The sequence below is a fragment of the Chelonoidis abingdonii genome, chromosome 7 (assembly GCF_003597395.2).
Source record: "Chelonoidis abingdonii isolate Lonesome George chromosome 7, CheloAbing_2.0, whole genome shotgun sequence".
In the NCBI taxonomy this organism is placed as follows: Eukaryota; Metazoa; Chordata; order Testudines; family Testudinidae; genus Chelonoidis; species Chelonoidis abingdonii.
Window position 1 is genome coordinate 2,932,382 of NC_133775.1, and position 17,130 is coordinate 2,949,511.

The 17,130-nt window shown below is 52.5% G+C and overlaps 1 protein-coding gene across 3 annotated transcripts in view; it reads left to right on the top strand.

Annotated features, from left to right (window-relative positions):
* RNF220 (ring finger protein 220) overlaps nt 1–17,130 on the top strand; it is a 338,401-nt gene that overhangs the window by 242,025 nt on the left and 79,246 nt on the right. For all 3 annotated transcript variants that reach the window (XM_075067568.1, XM_032765616.2, XM_032765614.2), the window contains exon 5: nt 10,198–10,293. In XM_075067568.1, the coding sequence (XP_074923669.1) occupies nt 10,198–10,293 (96 nt within the window). The remainder of the gene's footprint in view (nt 1–10,197; nt 10,294–17,130) is intronic.

Here is a 17,130-nt window from a genome sequence, read left to right on the forward strand (position 1 = left end):
GGCACAGATGGGGCTCTTAACCAAGAGAGCCCGAATCGGCAGCCCAGAGTGCTGAGAAGACCTGTCCAGTTTAACCCCAGGAGTATTGGGTGGCAAAAGGGTACAGGCCGCATAAACCTTCCACATGCGGCCTGCAAGTGCCATCAAGCACACTCAAGCAAGAGAGGGCACAAAACTGGGAGGGCCTGGTGTAACTCACCACCAAGGAATTGGAGAGATGCTGGGGCATCCATGAGGAACGTTGGTGGGTTCGAACTTCCCCAGGTCACTGGCTGGAGTGACCTGGCTCAGTTCGGTCTCGAAGGGGGAGACGGTGTGACGAACTGGGACTGTTCCTAATGTTTGCTCTGAATACTGTGTTGGTGCCTCAGTGTCCCCTAGGCAGTTCTTAAGTAGCTGGCAGAGCAAAGGGCCAGTGCACCTAATGCCTGGCACTCTGTCTCCTAGCAATGATGGCCTGGGCCCGCTCTCTGGCAGGTGCCAACTGAGGTGTTGGAGACAAGGATCAGGTGACCTCCTGGCCCGGGAAGGAGCTGAGCAGAGCAGGAGGGGCTGGAGGGATGGTTTAGTCTGGGCCACCTGGGATAAGGAGTGATGTGCAGACCTAGGGGTTGGCTACTGCCCCCAGAATGGACCGGCCGAGGGTCTGGTTTCGCTGTATCTACAAGCTCTGTTTTAGACCCTGTCCTGTCATCGAATAAACCTCTGTTTTGCTGGCTGAGAGTCACGTCTGACTGCAAAGTGGGGGTGCAGAACCCTGTGGCTTCCCCAGGACCCCGCGGGGCGTCACTCGCTGTGGAAGCGCACGGAGGGGCAGAGGATGCTGAATGCTCCAAGGAGAGACCCAGGAGGTGAAGACGTGTGAGCTTCTTGCCCTGAACAAGTCTGCTCCAAGGGAGAGGAGGCTCCCCAAAGTCCTGACTGGCTTTGTGGGGAGCAGTTCCAGAGCATCGCCCGGTGACTCCGTGACACCCACACCACGGCAGGGCTCACGACACACACACACACACGGACATCACTGGAGAGCTTGCCAGAGCCACACAGACACACACATACACACACCAGCAGGGCTTACCAGACACATACATACACACACACACACCCCCCACTGCAGAGCTTGCCAGAGCCACACACACACACACACAGACACTAGCAGGGCTCACCAGAGACACACACTCACACACCCACACTCCCCGGCAGGGCTTACCACACACACACACACACACACACCCCTCTGCAGAGTTTGCCAGAGCTACACACACACACCGGCAGGGCTTGCCAGAGACACACACACACACCCCCGCAGGGCTCACCATGCACACACACACACACACACTCACACACCAGCAGGGCTCACCAGACACACACACACACACACCCCTGCAGAGCTTGCCAGAGACACACACACACACACCCTGGCAAGGCTCACCACACACACAGACACACACACACACACACACCCCTACAGAGCTTGCCAGAACCATACACCCCTCCCGCCTGTGCGTGGGGCTGGGCCTGACCCCCACCAACCTCTACACTGCAGCTGGGGCTGCCCCCCTGCAGATCCCGCCAGCTGGGGCTGGGCTGTGCCTGGGTTCCATTGCCAGCACCTCGCCTTGCTGCCTGCGCCCACACCCGACTGCTTTGGTAAACTGGGCATTTGTTTTCTCTTGCCAACTGATCAGCTGGGAAGAGCAAACAGGACAAATGCCCATTTCTGTGAAAAAAAAAGAAGAGTCGGGACAACCGGGACAGAGCTTAAAAACGGGACTGTCCCGGCCAAATGGGAGGTATGATCACCCTTGTTCTAGGACTAAACGCTCTGGTGTTCGTTGGCATCTTTGTGTCCAAGATCCTCCAGCACTAACATCTACACCAGCCTGCGGGGGGGCGGGGGAGGAAATGGAGCCCAGACCTGGTATCAGTCATTGCTTTTGGATTACAGTTCCCAAGTGATGACAACTATTAGCAACACTTCCACTGCTTCCCTACCACGGAGGGGAGGGCAGAAGACAGCAAACATGTCAAGCTATCACCTCCTTGCTAAGTGATAAGTACCTATTTAGACGGCAGAGCTAAGGCTGAATGCATCAAGCAGGAAACACTTTGTGCAAAACTAAAAAAAGGCCACAGAGATATAGAAAACGAAGGGCTGGGGTATTTGTTCTGCTGATAGCCACTGGGATAGATTGTTTAAGAAAATAGACTCCCTGTGTTTTCCTGGGGCTATCAGAAAGCAAGAGTCCAGCCCTTAATATTCTCAAATGGCTGGCCTTGAAAGGAAAGGGAATGTCAAAGGCGTCCGCCAGCCTCTCCCTGCGCTGACACCTGACCCATCTGCGGCACAGGGAGAAGGTAGTTAAGGGAGGGGGAGGCGACGCTGGCAATTTCAATCCATTTCCTTGGTGCGGAGGGCTGCACCCTGACAGGAACCAGCTCCTGCTCTCTCCCATACGTACACCGCTCCCTCCCTCTCGCGGGGCCAAGAGTCACACGCCTGCCCACCGAGGTGCATAGACACACCCAGCAGGCCCCCAGAGCTCTGTTTGCACCTGCTGGCACCATGCACTGCTCACATGCAGCTCTCCCCGTTGCACACACAGGTATGCCCATACACAGGAACATATATTTGTATAAACACGCATGCACAGTCACTCACACGCGTGCAGGTACACCCATTCTCCCACAGGCAGCATACACATGAACACCAGTCCTTTCACACCCAGAGCCACTCATGGAAGAAGTCGCCCCTCCTGGAACTCTGGGGATTCAGGTTTCATTTCCTCGAACAAGGGGCCTGGCCCTCTCATGTAATATGGCTGCTTGGCACAGCTCCCGCAATGTGGCCCTAACGCTAGCCCAGGGAGAGCCCTGCATGAGTGATCTGTTCAGGGCTGAAATAAGGGCTGTTACATGACACTCCCTTTCCCCTTCTCCCCACTGCTGGTGTAGCAGGGGCTTGGCCAGAACACACTGATGACTGGCTACATTTTGGTCCCTCAGGCAGCGTAAATCAGAGCTCCCCTCGGGCTGCTCTAATTTGGCATGGGGGAGCTGCTGTGCTCAACTTTGCCATAGGATTGGGAGACCATTGAGTTTTAAACGCAGCAGCTTCTGTGCTGATGGTGGTATCATTTTTAAGTAATTGAGAGCATGCATTTTTTAATTGAAACAAAGCTGCTGTCACCTTTCCAGTCACTGCCCCAGAGCTCCGCAGAATTGCACAATCCTTGGAGAGGTCAGGTCCACACACACAGAATATGAAATTCAGCCCTAGGCAGAGGGCCAGCACACGGTCACGACACCCTTTGGGACCTATGTGGTACCTAGGCCTTGTGCTCAGCCCTCTGCCCAGGGATTGAATTCTACCCGATGAACACGAACAGATACAGCTGTCATCTCCATGCATGCATACATGTTCACGTATGCCCATGATCGCACCCATGAAGTCCCGCCTGCGCCCACTCCCCCAAACACACACAAACCCTCTTCCCACTCTGCACGGACAGCACATGAACTGGCTGTTGGGGGAGGCTAGGCCCTGGCCCCTCTTCTGCCTGAGGACCGTCCCCCACCCATTCCACCCCCCTCTCCTGATGGAGCCCAGAGCACCCCCACTCTGGCTACCCACCCCCGCCAGCGTCCCCAGCCCCAAAGCAGCCGTCAGCACAGGCCCCAGCCCCCACAGCCCCTGAGTGCTGGCAGCGCAAGCACTGGCTCCAGACACCCCGAGTCCCGGCCACAGACCGGCCAACTGCAGCCTGGGTCACAGGGGAAGAGCAGGAACTGGAAGCAGACAGGAGAGGGCCTAGGGGTGGAGCAGGAGTGGGGCCACGCCAGACTTTGGGAGAGGCCTGTAATACCCACCACCCATGCACTCCGGCTCCTGGAAGTCAGTGTCCTGCGGAAGTGGGCGGCAGGAGGCAAAGCATTTGAGGGGAAGGCAGAAGAAGGTAAAAGATGGCTCCTGGGAGCCACGCCGGAGACATGGCTACCCAGCCCGGCAGTAGGGAGGGAGGAGGGGGTGAGCACACGGCTTAGACAAGATTGATGGCCTCGTTGCCATTAAGAAAAAAATTAGCCGATGGCGGCTATCATATTAAAGGGTGAAGAAGCCGTGAATTATTTTCTTAAAGATCTTATCGCTTACAATGATAATTTTACCTTCCAAAAGGCCACTTTTAATGAGGCGAGCCAGGCAAAAAGTCATGATTTAATGCCAGATTTTTTTTTTCCAAACACATTTTACAGCTTTTTTGTCCATGTTTAAAAAGCGCCGGTGACCTTTTTTTATTTCATTTGCCCCAGGTGTAATGCTGCGGCTGATCCTCTTCAGGTTGCTAACCTCTGCAGAGAGCGCCTTTACCCAGCGGAGAGATGATTTAAAGGGGAGGGAGGCATATGAGGCTGGGCTGGTGTTCGCACAAGGCCCTTGCTGTGTCTTTCAGCACCCAAAGGGGGGCTTGGCTTGCCTTGGGAAAGTGGGGGAGGAGCTTGCCCTGAGACCTGGGCCCAGGAGATGAAGCCTGGTCAAACACGATCTGATCAGGCTCTGGCTCTGAGTTACTGGCCAGTACCTGGGACATGGGGCAGGGCTGAGCTCTCCGGTACTCGTTTCCCCAGGAAGAAAAGGAACAATTCAGAGTGTAGGTCTATTGCCCACGCAGCAAGGAATCCTGCTGGGAAGGGCTTGGGCATATATACCTGCCCCATCATAAGGGAAGGGGAGCGGCTCCAGTCTGTACCGCTGGAACAGAGTGCCTCAGAGGCAAGGAACCATTGTAGTCGAGGTGATGGGCAGAAAGTGATGGGGGTGAAATGTGACGTGTTACCGTCCCCACTGGAAACATCCAACATCTCTGAGCCATGTCTACATCGCCTTTGCCTGTTTCACATATACAAACACACCATGGTCGTGTGTGCCACAGAGCCAGAGAACTAAACCAGGATATATGAGTCGTGTGTGAGGGATTAGTTCAGGGATGAGGGGATTGAGTTGGATGTATGCCCTCCCAAAAAGACAGATTTCTCTCACAAATTATAGTCCCATCTGCGCTGTAGTGAAGGAATGCAGTTACAGCACAGATCGGCCACTGACAGGATTGAAACACAGTTCATCCGTGTTACCAAAGCAGTGCGCCTGCCATGCAAAAGTGCATGGCTGTAGTGCGAGTCGGGGAGATAGATGAAATGTGGCGTGACCCAGGTGTCACTGCAAGACAGAACCATGTTGATCTCAGTTATAGCCAGGTGCCCCCCAGCATGATAGTTCCTGCACTGTAAAACGCAGGCATCGCTCAGGTGAGGCAGATAAAATAATGAATGGTTCTAGCAATAGCGGCAGGATTTCAGTAGCAAAATCGGCAGGATTTCAGTAGGAAATCAATTGCATTGTGCAATTGGCTGCATACTGTGGGTGACTCGGTGACTGTCGCAAAAACTAGGTATTTCTAGAGACAGCTCCAGGGGACAAGCTCCGATCTAGCTGGGTGGAGCTGGGAGTTTTCTAATGATTGTTAGCACCTTGTCAGCCCTCACATGTGCAGTATCATTTTTTACTAGAGCCATTTCCTGCCATCTTGAATAGTGAAAAACTCACAAGGAATTCGTGTGAGATTGTAGCCACATCTAAACCCGGCAACAGGTCCCTTCCAGCTCTTGATCTGCGCTAGAACCAAACCCATAAGGATGGACCCAAGGATTTGATTCCTTAGCATCCCCCGCCCCGATCCCTGACATTCAAACGGACCTGGATTCAGCATTCTGGATTGGGCCTTCCTCTCTATTACTGATCTCCTAGTGAATTAGGATCGCATCCCCTGCCCTCGGAGTCACTGCCATGAACCTGACCCATTGTCTCTGGGACGCTCGGTGGATCCAGTGATTCTGGTACTTCCAGCCTGGGTGCTGACAGGCTTTTAACATGAAGAGATTCAACTTCAGAGTTTCTGGTTGTTTTCTCCATGGAAATCCCGAACCAGAACTGCATCACAGTCCAGTGGTTTGGCCCAAGACATTTAGGACAAGCAATTGCTTCATCGTCCCTATATGGCTGTCTTGAGTCGTCCTGAGGCTGGTCGTTCTGCATTGAAATTCCCAGAGGCCAAATGATGGGGATGTCCAAGGGCTGGGGGGAGAGAGCACAAAGGAGCCTTTTCCCCCATGGAGCAGCCACAGTCCTGCCCCCTGAGCACAAAATCTAGGGCAGCATTAGCACCACTAGGCATTGCAAGGGGGGGATCAGGGTTACAATTTCCCTCCATACTAGCTGGGCTAGAGGGGCAGGCATGAGCTCTGCCTGCAGAGGGCGGATGCCCCTGGGGACTGGTGCCATGACAGTGCCTACCTCCCCCCCCCCCCCCCCAATGCCAGGAGACAGTCCTGAAATGGCTGATTAGGAAAGAGAGGCCAAAACTGGGATGGCAGCAAGGTCAGCCTAATGCAGAAATAAGGCTGGCCTCAGACCACGCGGGTTCCTAATCCTCAGGCACTGTGCCTGCTTTCCCCTGTCTGCAGCAGTGACAGTCCTGCCTACGTGGCCGGGAAGGCAAAGTGTTCGCCGTCTCGGGGAAATGAAAAAACCAAATGAAGTCAAGTTTGCTACCAGCAAAGAGGAAGTGTGACTTGGCATCGTGAGCGCTGTGTTTAACATGCTGGCGAGGGGTTTAGAATTGAAGTGCTTGCACACAATTTAAAAATAGACAGTTTATTAATCTAAACGGCAAGTGTATGTAGAAGAGGCCTCGAGATTGACATCTTTGGGATTAGTTTAGCCCTGCGTTTTTCCAGAGGTCATCGCCATGGTGCTCAGGAGGGCTGTGGAATAAATGGGGCCGGTGTGCTTCCCGCACGCTAAAAACTAATACATAACATTTAATTTACTGTCTCCAGAGCTAGCCTGACCATTTTTCACATAATCATATTGGATTAGAGCTACCGGCGGCTGTGGGTGGAGTGGGGGGCGGAAGGGATTGGTCTGCTGGGGCGCAATGTATTTTTCTCGCCTGGAGGAGGACGTGTTTAACACCCCCAACACCAGGATGGTCAGTTTATTTCAGGAGGGACGGGGTGTTTCACTGCAACGGGAGGCTCCCGTGCTTCCAAGTCGCTGGGCTGACTTGGACTCGGAGCTCTCAGCGGCATGCCAAGACCCCAGCCCTTCATTTTAAAGCACCATGTGCAGTCTCAGGCCTTTCAAATTCCTCCTTGTCCCCTTTTGGAGGGGGGGATGGGGTTCCTTCTTTTTCCTAACAGGAACTCAGTGTTTTTCAACAGAATTCCCCCTGCAGCTCCTGAGAAATATTAAAGAGCTGCTGCAGAAATAATTAACCTTGGCACTAAGAAGGAGATAGGGAAATCCAGCCTTATACAGCTATGTTAGCAGTCCAGGACAAGGCAGTGCATTGTGGCAAACACAGCAGGAGGCAGGAGCCTAGAGACCCTCCATATGCCAAGCCTGCCCTGCTTTCCCCAGTCACAGGCTCACCTAAAATGAACAAACATCCCTCATTCAGGGCAGCCATATCCACACAGACTCCCAGTGGAATTAAGGTTACATCAGGGCTTTCCAGTAAACTCTGCTTGGGTCAGGGTGATTCCCTGCTCTCTGATGAACAAGGGGTTAACTCCAGCTCAGCTTCCCTCTCCCCTCGCAAGGGCAGAATCCTCATAGGTTGACCACTCAGGCTATGTCTACACTACACCCAGGCTCTGACTCAGGTTTCAGCCCAAGTCCCACTTCCACCCACACCCAAATCAATCTGACTCGGGTCAGCAAGCACCCAGGACCCAGGTTCTAAAAGACCCTTGTAAGAAGCCAGTCCAAGCCCTGTCATTTTTCAGTGTGAACGCAGCTCAAGTCAGAAGTTCTGCATCGTGCAGTGTGGACACATTAGCATGGCTGTGAGAACTGGATCCAGCAGTTATAAACCCAATTGATAAAGCAGTGAGGACGCTCAGACATGGGCTTAGAAACACTGAGTCCACAGGCCCAGGCCTATAATGCAGCATCGACATGCCCCAAATGAGATCAGGGCCCCATGGGGCCCTTGAGATCACATCTTGCCAACTGGCCATCTTTTTCTGCTGAGTCGTTTTCCATGCTGGTTCCAGCTGCTCATAACTTTCCGAAAAAGTCACATTTGGGGTTCAGTTTTTTCCATGTTTAATGTAAAAGTTCTCCTCCCTCTAAGGAATTGTGTCTTTTAACAGTTGGCCTGGACATTTCAGATGATATTCTTCTATCCCTTTGCAGACTTCCCTGCCCCTGAGCAAGCATTTCTTATTGTTGCATCCTACTGGATGTTCCTCAAACACAAACACTTGGCGAGCTGGATTTTCAGGGGATATTTTTTAAGATTGCTTGCTTTACTATGTCTCTTATCCAGAAGTTCAGGCTGGGTCTACACTAGAAATGCTACAGCGGAACAGCTGCAGCTGCACTACTGCAGGCCTGTAGTGGAGACACTTACTACAGCGACAGAAGGGGTTCTCCCACAACTGTAGTAAATCCACCACCCCGAGAGGCAGTAGCTATGTTGACAGAAGAATTCTTCCATCAACCTAGCACTGTCTACGCCGGGGCTTACGTCAACTAATCTACGTCTCTCAAAGGGACGAATTTTTCACACCCCTGAGCAACGTAGTTGGGTCAGCGTAATTTTCTAGTGTTGACCAACCCTTACCTAATATGTATTTTTCATAGACTTTCCCCTCAAACTCTCCTACTACTAAAGTTAAATTATTACTGGATGTAAGTCCTGTCAGCCTAGTCCTGTGATTACCCATAAGCGTTGGGTGCACTGAATTTATACTTCCCCACTGTTGATTTGAAGGCTGTCAATATATTTCTTAACTCACAATAAAAATAATTTTCTGATTTTTTCCATATCCTTGTGCGAAAAACCTTTTTTTTTCCAGATGCTATGTATTAAAATGTATTCAAGAGTAAATTACAAAGTAATGTGTATTAATGAAGCATCTTTGTTAGTGATATGTCATTATTGAGACATTTAGTGTAATTTAAGTGTACGCTAACACACAATGCTTTTTACTGTTGCAGTGCATTGTTATGCTTTCATCTGTAGTATCCTGTTTGAGGATGTTTTCTGGTGTGGGTTTTGGGTTTCATGCATTCTGTGTCTATTCAGTGCTACAAAATGCTACAACCATGTTTTTTATAACCTTAGATAAACTACCTGATCATCTATTCTGACCCTAAAATTAAAGACTTTCTCCCAGTGCACTAGGGGGCAGAGTTAAGGTTGCACTTGCTGACTTAACTCTCACATTTGACCGTGTCCATTGTACAACCTTCACGTTACATGAACGCATGTGGATGTGTTTGCTGTGTAAACAGGTCATCAGATAGGGAGGCTATGAGACAGGACCCCAGGCTAGGATGGTGCATATCATGCTAGGCTATCCTTTTCCCTTTTCAGACCCCTTTCCTCTCCTCCCACACAGCGTCTTGCTGTGCCGCTTACATCTTCGCACACTCACTTGGAGGTAGTGGCAAAGCAGTGGGCCCATTGCTGCCCCTGCTGGAGAGCTCGAGCATTACCTCTGCAGCACTGCCAGCCCCATGCCCATCCCACATGGAAGGCCCTGAACACTGGAATCAGCGCAGCTCCATGAGAAGTAGGGTGTGGAGAGGTCAGGCAAGGGGTCATAGGGTCCTGCTCCACATCAGCCCCTGCAGCAGGCCCACAAAGAGGGGATTTGAGGGCAGGATGGGTGAAGGTCTCAGCGTAACAACTGGGTCTGCAATGACATTGTCCTACATGTAGGGTCTGCATGCAGGTCATGCATGCCCTGAGGCTGCAGTGATGGTCGCAGAAGGGCTGCGAGGATGTTCTGCTCCTTGGCCCCAGGATGGGGAGGATCCCAGTCCTCCCCAGGGCAGAGTAGCTCCTGTGTGAATGGGCTGTGTATAGGGACTGGGATTCGGCAGTTGCTGCTTTCTCAGACCCAGCCCTACTGTGAGGCAGGATGGCATGTTCTCTCCCACACCCGAGGCCAAACCATCATGCTGTCAGCCGGTGCTAACATGCCCCCTCTGGGCCTGTTACAGTATTCATTGGCCAGAGACAATACATTCCTGCTGGGGATGGGAAAGACCTTGACACTGCCTGTGATGTATCATTGCTCTGCCTTGCTCACAGTGTAAATTTCTCCTTTCCTCTCTTTCTCTTGCAGTCAATTTTGTTGTCAGCCTCAATCAAGCGGGAAGGAGACTCTCGGACAGCATCGCCTCACTCCTCAGATGATATCCATCACTCAGACAGATACCAGGTGAGAGAGCAGCCAGGAAACAGCCAGGCAGCGCAATCTCTTGGTCTTAGCACAGGACTAGGAGCCAGGAACTCCTAAGAGCTACTCCCCAGGTCCCTCTGTGACCTAGCCCTAGTTCCTTAACCTCCCTGCCCCTGTTCTCTGTGTGTGTAATGGGGGTATTAATACTTCCCTCCCTCACCGAAGAGCTGTGAGGCATAACACATTACAGTGCATTGCACTTTGAAATCCTTCCATAGAAAGGGTGGTAGACATGCAAATTATTAGAAAAAGTAAGTCAGCTAAGAAATATTATTTATTATTATTAGCAAAGAGCCAGGCCTCCGGGATGTCCCCAAAGCATGATTACGCCCGATAGAATTGTCTGGGACTTCTGGCTGCACTGCATCAGGGTGCGTGAGCATACAGCTCAGTGTGCAACAGAACACAACCCTACGGGGTCAGTGCAATACAGTGCAAGTTAAGAGACACATTGTACCCCCGGTTGTGTGTTTCATTGATGTGGACTGAGGGTAATTTGTGGCCTCTATGCCTAATATATAGCCAGGCCTGAATCAGGCACATATGATAAATGTATAGCCATATACGCATGGTAGAGTCAAGGAAAATGTTTCCTTTTGCCTCCCTGATTTACAATTTCCCTGCAAAATGACACTGATCAAAGGCTCAAGAGAGGTAACATTCAGCCATGTATCAATGGTCTGTTTAAGATCCAGTAACTCACACCCCGTCAGGGCTCTAGGAATGGGAGCTCTACCTCATTAGGAAGCGGAGAAGTCCAACATCCTGATGAGATAAATAGCACCTGCTTCTCACTGTGGAAGGTCCAGAGGAATCTGACTTTAACATTACCGTGTTGCATGAGAAAAATCTAGCTTAGCTCATTTGTAGTGGTTTGTAAAATCATATTGGTCATAACTTCCCTCTCCCTCTGAGCCCTATATGGTTGGGCTCACCGCTTGCAAGGATCCTGTATGTGAAGAGATACAAAAATTAGTTCCAATAACATTTTTTTAAACTTTCTAAATCATTTTAAAGAGATTTCTCTGTGAGAGCCGGAACTTGGCACACACAGAACACATGCCAGCATGGAGTGGTGCGAACGGCTCAGTGACACTGGTCTGGGCTGACCTGCAGAACTCATCTCTGGCTTCTGAGTCATAAGATAGTTATTTCTTGAGCATCTAGAAAAGTCCTCGTGCACGTCACAAACATGCAAGGACAGACGCCCTGCCTGCAGGAGTAGATGCCTTAATTTGATATTGCGCAACAAGTAAATGTCAAGGGTGATGGGGGCAGGCAGGAGAGAGGAAGGACAAGGGATGGTGACAATACGATCGCGAGGTTACTCCTGCAAATGGATCCGCGTGGGCAGATCCCTGCTGAATGAAGCATCATGCAGGAATCTGTTTCAGGATTAAGGTCCACAACATGCACACATCATGACTGTGCAAATTATTATTATTATTTATCATTTAATATTCATTGGCTACCATTCTGCCCGTCACTTCTTGAAGGCCCATCTCAAACCCAGACCAACCTACCCGGCATCCCTCCCAATGCAGTCATATATTCCACATCTATTATCAAACATGAGCCTGACGCCCCATCGCCCTGGCTCACCTACACCAGTGCAAAGGGAGTGTCAGACAATTCCATTCTGATTTAGCAGAACTTTAAACCCCCTTTGCTGGGTGAAAGCAACAGTGCATGGAGCCAGGCAGTCGAGAAGCAGGCCCTGGGTATGAACGAGAAATGGTTGACCAAAATATGCTGCCCTCTCTCCTGTCACAATACTTCTTTCTATTAAAATAAATAGGGAACTTTCAAACAGAGCTTGGATGAAATTTTCTGAGTGTCATGGAGTCCCCGGGCGATGCTCTGGAACTGCTCCCCACTAAGCCAGTCAGGACTTTGGGGAGCCTCCTCTCCCTTGGAGCAGACTTGTTCAGGGCAAGAAGCTCACACGTCTTCACCTCCTGGGTCTCTCCTTGGCATTCAGCATCCTCTGCCCCTCCGTGGGCTTCCCACAGCGAGCCCACCCAGGCGGGGTCTGGGGAAGCCACAGGGTTCTGCACCCCACTTTGCAGTCAGACGTGACTCTTAGCCAGCAAAACAGAAGTTTATTCAATGACAGGAACAGGGTCTAAAACAGAGCTTGTAGGTACCAGCGAACCAGACCCCTCGGCTGGGTCCATTCTGGGGTCAGTGAGCCAGACCCCCACATCTGCCCTCACTTCCGTCCCCAGCCAGCTCCAGACTAGCAACCCCCTCCAGCCCCTCCTCTCTGCTCAGCCCTTTCCCGGGCCAGGAGGTCACCTGATCCCTTTGTCTCCAACACCTTCAGTTGGCACCTTTGCAGGGAGGGGGCCCAGGCCATCAGTTGCTAGGAGACAGAGTGCCAGGCATTTAGGTGCACTGGCCCTTTGCTCTGCAGCAATCCACACCTTTATCCCACCACCTAGATACTTAAGAACTGCCTAGGGGACACTGAGGCACCAACACAGTATTCAGAGCAAACATCTAAGAAACGGTCCCAGTTCGTCACATCTCTCCCCCTTCGAGACCGAACTGAGCCAGGTCACTCCAGCCAGTGACCTGGGGAAGTTCGAACCCACCAACGTTCCCATGGATGCCCCAGCATCTCTCCATTCCTTGGTGTGAGTTACACCAGGCCCTCCCAGTTTTGTGCCCTCTCTTTGCTTGAGTGTGCTTGATGGCACTTGCAGGCCGCATGTGGGAAGGTTTATGCGGCCTGTACCCTTTTGCCACCCCAATACTCTGGGGTTTAAACTGGGACAGGGTCTTCTTCCAGCACTCTGGGCTGTTGATTCGGGCTCTCTTGGTTAAGAGCCCCATCATCTTGGCCTTGGCCAGCTCTGGGCTTGGGCAGCCGCTCCCCACCTTGTGGCCCAGACACACAACACCTCTGCCATCCCCATCTTATACTTTCCAGCCTTTACCATCAGTCCCACCTCCTTGAGGCAGCCCAGTCACCATCCTGTCCTCCCTTAGGGATAGCCCCAGGCCGCATGGGATGAGGACATGGGCTTTAAGCCTTCTGTAGCGCCCATAAAAACAAAACGGCTTGGATCCCATCTAATGAGGCCCAGCTGTAAAACGGCTGTCCAAATTAAAGACCTCTGACCTCTCTCCAGGATCTGGGTTGCTTTCCCAGTGACTCTGAATGGGGAACACCTGATGGGGAGATTGGCTCCCACCTCAGGGAAGAGATCCACCAGGGGGTCTTTCCCTTTCCTTCAATCCTCCCAATGCTCCCCTTTCCGGTCCAGGGGTCCCCTCACTCTCCTCCCATCCAGCAGCTTGAGAGGGAAGAACCCTGTGGATTCCTGGGCACCACCAGCTGCCTCCCGATTCTCCCCAGTTCTACTTCCCCTTGGGAGCCCATTCCCGTACAGGAATCCCTTCTCCCGCAGGACTCTGTCCCTGCAGCCTTCCCCAAGGGGGTTTGCAGCGCTGTGACAGCAAGTTCCTCAGCTTCTCCAAGGAGGGATCTCTCTGCAGCTCGGTCTGGGATTCAGTTGCTGGGGCAGGGAGTGGGACCTGCTCCCTCTCACTGGCTGGGCCTGGGGTCACAGCCCCTCTGAGCCTTGTCCCTGGTAGCTCCCTCCCTGCTGTGTAATCATTTCCCAGCAGCACGTCTGGACCAGGCAAACCTGGTTGGCAGCTGACCTGCCTTGCCTGGGGTCCCCCCACTCAGCTGGGGTCTCAGCTCCCTCCGTGCTCAGCGCTGCCCTGGCTGTCCCAGTGGGGGCAGGCAGCGAGCTCTCTGCTCTGGTCTCAGCATCAGAGCCAGCGTGAGCCCCCTCTCCGGTGTGCAGGGGGGGGGAGCATCTCTCCTCCCCCTCAGTCCCAGGGGGCTGGTTACAGGTAGGCAGGTATCCTGAGCCCAGCACCCCTCCCACTGCCAGCCAGGTCATTTGCATTTTCACTGACCATTTCCATCCCAGCCAATGGTTCCCTGGATTTGAATTCAAACTCTCGGCAGTTACAGGAGCAGGGCCTGGATCCTGTCCAAGGGGAGACAGTCACCCCCCAACAGGCCCTCCAGCCGATATCCTGGAGAACCCCAATGACCAGCCAGTCCGACCCCTCCTGCGTCTGCACAGGGATCCGGGCCATAGGCAGGGCGAGGGGCTTCACCCAGGGACCTTCACCCAGGTCCCACAGTCCCTCAGCATCTGCGGCTGCACCACCACAGTTTCTCTGTCCCAGGGCCTCGCCCTGCAGGCGTGTTTCCCCACTGACCCCTGGGCAGCCCCCTATGTCTCTCCACTCCACCATCACCAGTCCGTGCTGCTGCTGCTTCTCCTGCAGCTTTTCCACAGCCTCTTGCTCTCTCTCATGGTCCTCTCGCTCTCTGGGCTCTGCTCCAATCCCATCCGTCTCCGATCCCCTGATGGGGAACCCAATCGTGAAGACCCTTGTCTGGTTGGGACCAGACTCTCAGGAGTGCCTGGCTGCTGCTCCAGCTGCTCCCAGATCCTCTTGTAGCCCCATCTGGGTCAGGAATCTGCTCCTCAGAGCGGTCCTCCTCCTCCAACTGCACGATTAACTGTGCCTTGGTGAACTTCCCCATGCGTAACTCTCTCTTTGTGCACAGGATCACAATGTCCTTCTTAAGGAGCTGATGATAGGCCATCACTTCACCGTTCCCAAGTGGCTCTGGACTCACAGGCCTGTGTGCTCTTGGCTCCCCATGGTTTCCAGGAAGAACCCTGGTGTGCCAGCCCTTCTCGTGATCACCACCTCTTTGCCAGGGTCGAGCTGCAGACTCCTCTGCCCTGGGACTGCTCCTGCAATCCCAGGGAACCCTGCTACTGCAAAATCCTTCTCTCTCCCAGGGTCGAGCGGCAAGCTCCTCCGCCCCTGAGACTGCTCACTGCAGTCCTCAGGGGGACCCTGTTTACTCCAACAGTCCTTCTCGCTGGTCACACACTCCCAGAGGTTAACTGCCCCTGAAACCGTTCCTCTCTCAGCCTTCAGCACGCCTGGTCCTCATTATCCCTCCTTTGTTTTACTGCTCCCAGTCACTTACTGCAGGAAGCGCCGTCACGGGGTGCAGTATCTCCCACCGCTGCCACCAGTTGTCACGGAGTCCCCGGGCGATGCTCTGGAACTGCTCCCACATAAGCCAGTCAGGACTTTGGGGAGCCTCCTCTCCCTTGGAGCAGACTTGTTCAGGGCAAGAAGCTCACACGTCTTCACCTCCTGGGTCTCTCCTTGAGCATTCAGCATCCTCTGCCCCTCCGTGGGGCTTCCCAGCAGCGAGCCCACCCAGGCGGGGTCCTGGGGAAGCCACAGGGTTCTGCACCCCCACTTTGCAGTCAGACGTGACTCTTAGCCAGCAAAACAGAGGTTTATTCGATGACAGGAACAGGGTCTAAAACAGAGCTTGTAGATACAGCGAACCAGACCCCTCGGCCGGGTCCATTCTGGGGGGCAGTGAGCCAGACCCTAGGTCTGCACTTCACTCCTCGTCCCCAGCCAGCTCCAGACTAACCACCCCTCCAGCCCCTCCTCTCTGCTCAGCTCCTTTCCCGGGCCAGGAGGTCACACTGATCCCTTTGTCTCCAACACCTTCATTGGCACCTTGCAGAGGAGGGGCCCAGGCCATCAGTTGCTAGGAGACAGAGTGCCAGGCATTTAGGTGCACTGGCCCTTTGCTCTGCAGCAATCACACACCCTTATCCCACCACCTAGATACTTAAGAACTGCCTAGGGGACACTGAGGCACCAACACAGTATTTAGAGCAGACATTAAGAACAGTCTCAGTTCGTCACACTCAGTGGTTCTTTTTGTACTATATAAACTTGGTCCTGGGGGATGTGGAGCACCCTACGCTCTCAGCTTCTCAGAAGTTTTAGGCTCTATGAAATTTGTCAACATAATTTTTTATTCTCCCATCTGTCAGTACAAGGATTCGCTTTGCACCCCTCCTCCATGTGCTGAGTCTAGCTTGCCTGACACATATGACGTTTGTGAGTGTGTTTTATGAGGGGTTGCAGCCCCTTAATGCACATGCATAATGAGAATTATAACTCTGCGCTGCAGGGAGAAAAGACCTCGGGGCCTGATTTTCATTTGCACTGCAGCAGGCCACTCTGGCAGCGGAAACGGGCCTTCCAGTGGAGGGCAGAGTGGTGTAAATCGTTTATGTAAATGAGAATTTGGCCCCTCTGCATTAACAAGTAAAATGCTCAGGAGTCAAAGAACGGTGAAGCCTGATCTACCGACCCTTGTGCAGAAGACTCTCCCGGTGACTTGAAGGGCTGCAGAACTGAGCTTTTCATGTGCAGACGTGTGCTGTGATGATATGTGTTTCTTAGAGCTGCAGTGCTAGTAATTTTGCATTGCAAGTTCCTTGCGTTATTTATGATGCAATAGAGAATATACGATGTATTAGTAAAATGCTGGAGCACAGACTGCTGCTCTATGGATTTTCAGAGGTGAATTCCTAAGGTTTGGCCTTAATAGCCCTCTGGTCCTTTTTACAAGCAATTTTTTAGTGGAGATGGAGATTTGGGATTAGGACGGTTAAAGAAATATTAGGGGGCGGGAAGGTTGAGCGGATTACTTCCATGGAGAACCCAGTTCTTCCAGATAGAATCTGAAGTGAGCAAATGCAGTTCCCATGAGAGTGTGTGGATCAAGTTCAGCCGGGATGCACATGGTAATGTGCAGTCCACAGCAGGGGTAAGCAGATCAGAAAACAGGAGTAAGCAGCAAGGTGGTGTAACTTGAACCAGTTTGGCATTCAGAATGCGCATGACTTACACACTGAACAGGAATGCAGCTGGTAAAGCAACTAATAT